Source organism: Budorcas taxicolor, chromosome 11 (assembly GCF_023091745.1).
Source record: "Budorcas taxicolor isolate Tak-1 chromosome 11, Takin1.1, whole genome shotgun sequence".
Taxonomy (NCBI): domain Eukaryota; kingdom Metazoa; phylum Chordata; class Mammalia; order Artiodactyla; family Bovidae; genus Budorcas; species Budorcas taxicolor.
Genome location: NC_068920.1, coordinates 159528153 through 159538154, shown reverse-complemented (window position 1 = coordinate 159538154; position 10002 = coordinate 159528153). Strand labels below are relative to the sequence as shown.

The 10002-nt window shown below is 43.2% G+C and overlaps 1 protein-coding gene across 1 annotated transcript; it reads left to right on the top strand.

The window, feature by feature from the left end:
- Nucleotides 1–1999: 1999 nt before the first annotated feature.
- On the top strand, nt 2000–2395 carry LOC128055387 (alpha-endosulfine-like). Its single transcript, XM_052647923.1, has one exon. The coding sequence runs from the start codon at nt 2000–2002 to the stop codon at nt 2351–2353; it is 354 nt and encodes a 117-aa protein (XP_052503883.1). The 3' UTR covers nt 2354–2395.
- Nucleotides 2396–10002: the final 7607 nt, after the last annotated feature.

Genomic DNA, 10002 nt, shown 5'->3' with positions numbered 1-10002 from the left:
AATACCAAAACCTTGGATAAGTGTCATCAGATCCTCCTCCAAAGAGATCTGACAGCTCTGTTGTCAACAGGCACGTATTGAGTTCTCCTTAACTGTTTATAATCAAATGTTTCGATATCTGCTCAACAATTGAGTGTTAATTTTACGTTAGGTGAATTTCATCTCAGTTTAAGACAAAAAAAGCAGATTGGTACTGGGCATATTTGTTATCTCTAAGATGACAAACAACTAATCTGGGAAGCTTCTTGATCTTTGGAAATTTAAAAGCCATTGTAAACACTATATAAAACAGTTGAGCTTAAACTCCTCAGAAGGGTCCTAGAAATTTTCTCCCAAGTAATTAAAGGATTGCTGTGTTGTGTTTGAAGTCTCCTTAATGATTGTCTGAGAACTCTTGTTGCAAAACAGGTTCTAACCGTGTATTAGGTGCAATTAAAAAAAAAAAAATGCACCCACAACATTAGCCCAGACTCGAAGAATTAATTGGGAATTGTTCTCTTTGCAAATTAATTTTTCACCAAATCAGTTGTTAAGCTATCTACCCAAACCAGTACTTAGTGGCTTTCAGTTCAGTTGGCTAATGTTAGTGTTCCAAAGAAGAGAAAGGAGCTGACGGTGAGCAGTCAAGGTTGACTTTTTACATCTTACTGCAATTACTGCGTGGGACTAAAAATAGCTACGTGGTTGTGTGGCTTTTTTTAAGCTACTATAGTTAGATCGACTGTAAACATTATGCAGTTTACCTGTGTTGTAACCTGCTTCCACAAACATGCAGTGTGCAAAGCACGGAACCGGGTGCCGAGGGGGTGGATATGAAAAGACCTGATAGCCGTCCTTAAGCCGACCAGGTGTGAGGTTTCTAGAAACTGCTATCATCATTTTTCAATACCTAAAAACCCATTTGTTCTGAATGGCCAGTTTTCTGTTAGGTCAAAAGCATGTTGGAAAAATATGAATAGCCAGTAATTTGACATTGTTTGAAGAAGGGTTTGTTTTTTTTTTTAAGCAGGTGGGGATCTAGAGTATCAATTAATGGTGATTTTGATTTGTCTTAGTAACAGAGGATGTCCTGACACCCACGGTCTACAGGGGCCAGTTGGGCTTTACATTCTCTGCTGTTCCTGCAGTGGGGATGAAAGGCTGAAGGCTGCCTGCCACTTGAAAAGATGGCAGCTTTTCAAAGTCCCGGAGTGCTCCCCTCCCTTGAATCTGTTAAGGCATTCAGAGCTGAGTACAAGAAACTCAGGGTCTGAATTTGGACTCTCTCTTTGCTGAGTAGGCATAGCATATTAATGCTCTCTTCCTATTGGCAATTTTTGGTGTTGTTAATAAATTCTTAGGGCTTCCCTGGTGGCTCAGACAGTTAAGAATCTGCCTGTAATGCAGGAGACCTGGGGTTCAATCCCTGGATTGGGAGGATCCCCTGGAGAAGGGAATGGCAACCCTCTCCAGTATTCTTGCCTGGAGAATCCCATGGACAGAGGAGCCTGGCGGGCTATAGTCTATGGGATTGCAAAGAGTCAGACACGACTAAGCAACTAACACTTTCTTCTTAGTAAATTTTTAGTTTACCTTTTTTTTCCTGTAATTTATTGTTATTATTATTATTTATTTTTTGACCAAGTCATGGGGCGTGTGGGATCTTAGTGCCCTGACCAGGGACTGAACACATGACCCTGCACTGGAAGTTAGTTAAGTCGCTCAGTCGTGTTCAACTCTTTGCTACCCCGTGGACTGTAGCCCACCAGGCTCCGCCATCCATGGGACTCTCCAGGCAGGAACAGTGGAGTGGGCTGCCATTTCCTTCTGCATTGGAAGGGTGTAGTCTTAATCACTGGACTACCAGGGAAGTCCTACCTTTTGGTTTTATGTTGATGTGAGGTAGTGTAAATGTTACAGAAACCGTCATTTTAAAGTTGTTATTGGCCCATTTCCCCTCCCCCTTCCCTTCTCCGGCTGACTTCCCGGGTCCCCCACACTCCACAGTCCCGGTCCCACCATGTCCCAGAAACAAGAAGAGGAGAACCCTACGGAAGAGACCGACGAGGAGAAGCAGGACACCCAAGAGAAAGAAGGTGTTCTCCCTGAGAAAGCTGAGGAAGCAAAGCTAAAAGCCAAATATCCAAGCCTGGGACAAAAGCCTGGAGGCTCCGACTTCCTCATGAAGAGACTCCAGAAAGGGCAAAAGTACTTTGACTCAGGAGACTACAACATGGCCAAAGCCAAGATGAAGAATAAGCAGCTGCCCAGTGCAGGACCAGACAAGAACCTGGTGACCGGTGACCACATCCCCACCCCCCAGAGAAAGTCCTCGCTCGTCACCAGCCAGCTTGCGGGTGGCCAAGTCGAATGATGCTGCCCGGGGCTCCGCCAGATCCTGAGACGCTGCCCGCTGGGTCCTGTGCTGGCTCCTGCCCCTCCCTGCTTTTGCAGCCAGGGGTCAGGAGGTGGCTCAGGTGCGGGCTGGAGAGGCAGAAGCCCCTGCCCATCGGTGTCCCAGCGCATGGAGCCCCTTGGGCCGAGCACCAAGACCTTGACTCTTTTTTGTTTTTTCTTTTTTTTCCAAGTAATTGTTAGGAGACATCTCAGTGAAATCCTGGGGGTGGGGTGGGGTGGGGGGTTGAGAGGGTGGAGTGGGAGATGTGAGGGGTTATGAATTAGGACTTAGAGTTGGTAACAAAAACATTCCTAACTATCCTCCTTCTTGGCCTTGTGGCTGGTGTCGGGTGGGGGTGGGTTGGGGGGAGTGAAATGGACTAAAGGTGAGGGGTTCTAATTGAGCTGTGTAGAAGAGTGCCTTGCTAGCTTGGATATGACTGGGACTTGATGTCAGATAAGCTGTCTAAATATGAAAGATGCGGATGACTCCTCTGGTTCTGCAGAACAAGCTAAGAACTGAATGTTAATTGTTTGGGTGGGGGAAAAAATGCTGTCTTTGAAGTAGATTTGCTGTGGGAAGAAGGGCAGTGAGTGTGGGAGAAAGGGGATGAGTGTGGGGAGCACTGCAGAGCCCAGGGGACTTTTTCAGTATTTGAAATAAAAAACAAACAAGAAGATCCACAGGAAGAAAAAAAACCAACCCAGAAATTCTCAAAAATAAATAAATAAATAAATAAAGTTGTTATTGTACTGTTAGTCTCAAATAGATAACATTTAATAAACCAAAATAGGGGAAAAAATGCCTAACACAAGAATAATCACAGGGCAATTCTGAAGTACCCGAATTCAATGAGAAAAATCAATGTTCACATGTATTGCTGATGTGACAGTAAGCACGCATGACATTTCCTCTCAGGCAGAATCAGTGCAGTTCGTACCGTGTGTTGACAGCCAATGGGAGTTTCCTCTTCAGTATCCACATGGAGAAATATGATGGGAACATAGTTCTGTTGAGACTTCCCTGATGGCTCAGACGGTAAAGCGTCTGCCTGCAATGCGGGAGACCTGGGTTCAATCCCTGGGTCGGGAAGATCTCCTGGAGAAGGAAATGGCACTCCACTCCACTATTCTTGCCTGGAAAATCCCATGGACGGAGGAGCCTGGTGGGCTATATTCCAAGGGGTCGCAAAGAGTCGGACACAACTGAGCCACTTCACTTCACTTCACTTCTGTTGCCTAAAAGGCAGATCATCAGAACAGCCTCCTAAGGGACGTCCGGGTTGCTTTCACATTCTGTAGGCTTTTTTGTGTTTAATCTAGTGGGGTCCTGTGAACACAGTCCACTGTTTACAGAGGTACGATCAGCACTGTGCATTTCACCACTTGAAAAACTCAAGGTTCCTTCCTGACCAGCCATCATTCAGAAAACCAAAGCAAACAGCTAAACAAGCAGGAGGGGTATTGTTTATTTCTTTCTGGTTAATTATTGTCAAATAGGAATTTGTGTGGCAGCTTTGGGCCCCAGATGGAGCAGGCAGCTCTTTTGGAGCTTTACTCATTGATTTTTGTAAACACAGGAGCAAATTACAAAATTTTTTCTTAAATCGCTCCACTCCATGATGGCTCTTTCATCCAAAATCACTGTGAAACTCATAAAGACTTTTTATGAAACCAATGCAATCCCATTGTTGGTTTAACCCAGGAAATCATCTTGGCTGGTGTATGTTGGCTTTTGTCTGGGGAAAACTATGACAATTTGATTGTCTTTTTGATGTGTTATTTTATTATTTCTAGCTAGGAAAAGCTGATACTTACTTGCTTGAAATAAATTCCCCACTTCAGATTTTCATGGGGCAGAGTTTTCAATTTGTAGAAATTCTTGTGGTACAATTTAGCTGCCTTACATTCTTTATCCCAGCTTTATTGACATAATTGACATATAACATGGTATAAGTTTAAGAAGTACAACTTGTTGATTTGATGCTTATGCATTACAAAGTGGTTACCACCATAGTTACCTAACACCTCCATCATGTCACGTAGTTATCATCTCTTTCTTGTGGTGAGAACAGTTAAGAGCTACTCTCTTAACGACTTTTAGGTATGTAACATGGCATCATTATATTATAGGACTTCCTGGGTGGCTCAGACAGTAAAGCGTCTGTCTACAATGCAGGAGACCCAGGTTCGATCCCTGGGTCAGGAAGATTCGCTGGAGAAGGAAATGGCAATCCACTCCAGTACTATTGCCTGGAAAATCCCATGGACTGAGGAGCCTGGAGGGCTACAGTCCATGGGGTCGCAAAGAGTTGGACACAACTGAGCGACTTCATTCACTTCACTTATAGCATCATTAACTATCATTACCATGCTGTACATTAGATCTTGAGAACCTTTTCACCTTCTAAGTGGAAAGTTCCACCCTTTCACCAACATCTCACCATTCCCATATTCACCCCTAGTCCTACCCCCTGGTCCTTGGTAACCACCATTCTACTCTCTGTTTCGCTTTTTTATATTCCACATATAAGTGACACTATACAGTACTTGTCTTTTGGTGTCCAGTTTCTTTCATGTAGCATAATACCTTCCAAGTCTTTCCATGTGCCACAAATGTTGGAATTCCCTTCTTTCTCGTGATTGAATAATATTCCATTGCTTATATATACATCACAGGTCTTTATTCATGTATTCTTATTTTAGTAAGTGGTAAGTGCCTGTCTATAAAAGTGGACTCTTCTTTACTGCATTTAAAATAATCCAGGGGGTGATGGGAGGGAGGGGATACATGTGTACACAGAGCTGAGTCATGTGTTCTGAGTTCTGAGTGTTAGCAGAAGCTAACACAACATTGTAGAGCAGTCATACTCCAATTAAAAAAACAATCCCGTATTCTCCATATCCTGTATGACAAGTCTAAAAACACAATTTTGAGGTAGTGAAAATTGCAGTGAACCTTAGCAACTCTTTTTTGTCTTTTTCTTTCTGCAGTAATTTTGAATCAGCTGTATATGAGATGCTGTTTGAATCTTTTCAAAACCTGAAATGTTTTTTAAGTTTAAGAAATTTTTCACTGACGCTGGCTCTTTTGATATTATTAAAATAGTTATTTTGCCAAGATACTCATTCTGTTACACCCTGGAGGAATGCAGGGGTGAGCACACAGAGGGTGCCTACCCTCATAGAGCTTACTAATCAAATAACAGCCCAGATAAGTGTGGATTTATACTCTTATCATTACCACAAGAGAGAAGTACATCATATTATGAGACCATGATTGGGGAGCTAGCTAACACTAGGAGTTTCAAGAGGTTTCCCTGGGGAAGCGAATACCGTCCTGTTCGTTTATGCTATCTTTACAAATACTGCCTGAAAAAAAAAAAAAATTGCACAGCATGCCTACAATTTTCCACACCTTAAATTATTCAAGATTTTTTTTTTTTTCTGAAGGGAAAATATCAGTCAGATAGACACACACATGTTTATAGCAGCTTTCTTTATAATTGTCAAAACTCAAGAAAGAAACATGATGTCTTTCAATAGGTGAATGGTAAAACAAACTGGTATATTCAGACGATGGAATATTATTCAGCAATAAAGAGAAATGAGCTGTCAAGTCACAGAAAGATGTGGAGGAACTTGAAAAAAATTGAATTGAAGTGGAGTTGATTTATAATATCGTGTAAGTTTCAGGTTTATAGCACAGTGATTCAGGTATACGGGGACACACACATATACACATAAATATATGCATGCTTTTTCAGATTCTTTTCCCCTGTAGGTTATTACATAATATTGATTAGGGTTCCCTGTGCTATATAGTAGGTCTTTGTATGACATGGAGGAACTTTAAATGCATACTGCTGACACCACCCTTATGGCAGAAAGTGAAGAGGAACTAAAAAGCCTCTTGATGAAAGTGAAAGTGGAGAGTGAAAAAGTTGGCTTAAAGCTCAACATTCAGAAAACGAAGATCATGGCCTCTGGTCCCATCATGTCATGGGAAATAGGTGGGGAAACAGTGTCAGACTTTATTTTTTGGGGCTCCAGAATCACTGCTGATGGTGACTGCAGCCATGAAATTAAAAGACGCTTACTCCTTGGAAGGAAAGTATGACCAACCTAGATAGCATATTCAAAAGCAGAGACATTACTTTGCTGGCTAAGGTCCGTCTAGTCAAGGCTATGGTTTTTCCAGTGGTCATGTATGGATGTGAGAGTTGGACTGTGAAGAAAGCTGAGCGCCAAAGAACTGATGCTTTTGAACTGTGGTGTTGGAGAAGACTCTTGAGAGTCCCGTGGATGGCAAGGAGATCCAACCAGTCCATTCTGAAGGAGATCAGCCCTAGGATTTCTTTGGAGGGAATGATGCTAAAGCTGAAACTCCAGTATTTTGGCCACCTCATGCAAAGAGTTGACTCATTGGAAAAGACTCTGATGCTGGGAGGGATTAGGGGCAGGAGGAGAAAGGGACAACCGAGGATGAGATGGCTGGATGGCATCACGGTCTTGATGGACGTGAGTCTGAGTGAACTCCGGCAGTTGGTGATGGACAGGGAGGCCTGGCGTGCTGAGATTCATGGGGTCGCAAAGAGTCGGACACGACTGAGCGACTGAACTGAACTGAACTAAAGTGAAAGAACTGGTCTGAGAAAGCTACACACTGTCTGATTCTAACTATATTACATTTTAGAGAAGGCAAACTATAAGAAAAAAAAAGCCGCTCAGCCTTGGCCAACTCTTTACAACACATGAGCTATGCAGTCCCTGGAGTTCTCTAGGCCAGAATACTGGAGTGGGTAGCCTTTCCCTTCTCCAGAGGATCTTCCCAAGGTAGGGATCGAACCCAGGTCTCCCACATTACAGGCAGATTCTTTACCAGTTGAGCCACCAGGGAAGCCCAGGAATACTGAAGTGGGTAGATTATCCCTTCCAGGGGATCTTCCCGACCCAGGAATCAAACCAGGGTCTCCTGCATTGGAGGTGAATTCTTTACCAAACTAAAAAAGTCATTTTTGGTACAACCCCTAAAATTTGGTACTACACCAAGAGTGAGGCTCTAGTTTCAAGAATATTAAAATATTCAAATATATAATGATGTTGTATGACAGTAACCAGGGTATGGTTGGCTCGCTCTGTTGGGCAGTATTGCTATTCCTTTATTTGTAATAAGTAAAAAAGCAAGTAACTCTGCAAGCCAAATTCTATGTTGGAAGTGCTTTGGGTCACTCAGATGAGAACAACAAGGTTAATAGCTATTAGGTTTTAATCTTTCTTAGAGCAAAACTTGAACTTGACTTTTGTTTCAATTGCTGTGTATAGTACCAGCTATTATTGTGACCTCTTCTTGTGTTGTTGGACTTTGTTTCCTTTACTTAGAATAAACAGAGGTTTTACTTACTTATGGTTGCACTGGGTCTTTGTTGCAGTACCTGGGTTTGCACTGTGGTTCGCTTCTCTTGTTGCGGAAAACAGGCTCTAGGCGGGCGGGCTTCACTAGCTGCGCCTCTAGGGCCCTAGAGCGCGGTGTAGCCGTGGCTCACAGGCTTAGTTGCTCTAAGGCATGTGGAATCTTCCCAGACCAGAGATCAAACCTATGTCCCCTGCGTTGGAAGGGGGGTTCTTTACCACTGGACCATCAGGCAAGTCCGCATAAAATTTTTTTGTTGTAAAATATACATAATATTTCTCTGAACTATCTGTGTTGATTTTTTAAACTTGAATAGCTTTTAGTTATTAAGACATGAGTTTGAGTAAACTCTGGGAGTTGGCGATGGACAGGGAAGCCTGGCGTGCTGCAGTCCATGGGGTCACAGAGTCCGACAGGACTGAGCAACTGAACTGAACTGATATATAATATAAAATGTGCTGTTGTAACTGCTTTTAAGTGTACAGTTCAGTGGCTTTAAGAGTGGGTTTGCGCTTAGAGAAGTTACGTGACTTTACACTGTTAGCATGGTGGGGCGCTGAGACAGGGGTCCAACTGTGGTGCCTCATGCTGCAGCGTCCACAAACCTCCCTCCCTCTGCCCTGCAATAAAACACGGAGTCTGTAGCAACGCTGTATGTTTTTAGTTTACTCATTTTAGTTCATTTTTAAAGCATGACACAGAAATAGCTCAAAAGAATGGAATAAGATGCAGCTAGAAACACTTTACAACCTCTCAAAAATAGAGCCAAACACGATGGGTTTTCTTTGAGCTATCTGTTTGTGTTTATTTTTAAAACTTGAATCAGTTCAGTTCAGTCGCTCAGTCGTGTCTGACTGTTTGCAACCCCATGAATCGCAGCACGCCAGGCTTCCCTGTCCATCACCAACTCCCCGAGTTCACTCAGACTCACATCCACTGAGTCGGTGATGCCATCCAGCCATCTCATCCTCTGTTGTCCCCTTCTCCTGCTCCCAATCCCTCCTAGCATCAGAGTCTTTTCCAGTGAGTCAACTCTTCGCATGAGGTGGCCAAAGTATTGGAGTTTCAGCTTTAGCATCATCGCTTCCAAAGAACACCCAGGACTGATATCCTTCAGAATGGACTGGTTGGATCTCCTTGCAGCTTTTACTTATTAAGAAAACTGACTGTGCTGCGTGCTACATCACTTCAGTCGTATCCGACTCTTTGTGACCCTATGGGCTGTAGCCTGCCAGCCTCCTCTATCCATGGGGATTCTCCAGGAAAGAATATTAGGGTGAGTTTCCATTTCCTTCTCCAGAGGATCTTGCCAATGCAGAGATCAAACCTGTTTCTCTTACGTCTACTGCATTGGCAGGTGGGTCCTTTACTACTAGCACCACCTGGGTAGCCAAGAAAACTGACTACTCATGTATAATTAATGAAAAGAAAATACTTGTGCCAGGATTATAGATATCTAAACATTTGGCTGTCTCACATTCCTTGGTAACAGCTTAGGGAAAGCAGCCATGTACTAGAATTTTAAGGTTTTTTTTTTTTTTTTTTAAGACCCGAGCTCAGAGACTTAAGGGCATGGAGACCCTGGTTGATTCCTGGGTTGAGAAGATCTGCTGGAGAAGGGATAGGCTACCCACTCCAGTATTCTTGGGCTTCCCTTGTGGCTCAACTGGTAAAGAATCTGCCCACAATGGGGGAGACCTGGGTTCGATCCCTGGGTTGGGAAGATCCCCTGGAGAAGGGAAAGGCTACCCACTCCAGTATTCTGGCCTGGAGAATTCCATGAGCTGAGTGACTTTCACTTTCAGGGACTTAAGTTCTCCTAGTTATTGTGATTGGAAGTTGTAGAAAACAAGGCCAAAAAGAAAAAGCAACCTCATATATGTAAAATTTCATGTTATTGTAGGTTTTTCAGAAATAACATGTTTAATGCCTCCATGAGAGCAGGGTACTTTTCTGCTTACAACTACAGCCCTAGCTCTTGGCAGAAAGGCTAGCACACATCATCCTGAAATCCAGGATAGAAACAACGTATGTGAGCTAAACTCATTCTGATCATGGGCTTGAAGGAATTAAACAGTAAGAGTTACAGTTGTAGCTGAAGAAGTTTCCACTAATTCATTCATTCCGCAAATACTTAACAATGGCCCCTTGGTGGCATGTGCCCTGTTAGTCTTGTTCGATGGTGCAAGACATGGTGAGTCAGGCTCAGATGG

Excerpts from the sequence above, each read along its gene's own strand:
- LOC128055387 (XM_052647923.1), top strand. The coding sequence starts at position 2,000 with ATGTCCCAGAAACAAGAAGAGGAGAACCCTACGGAAGAGACCGACGAG.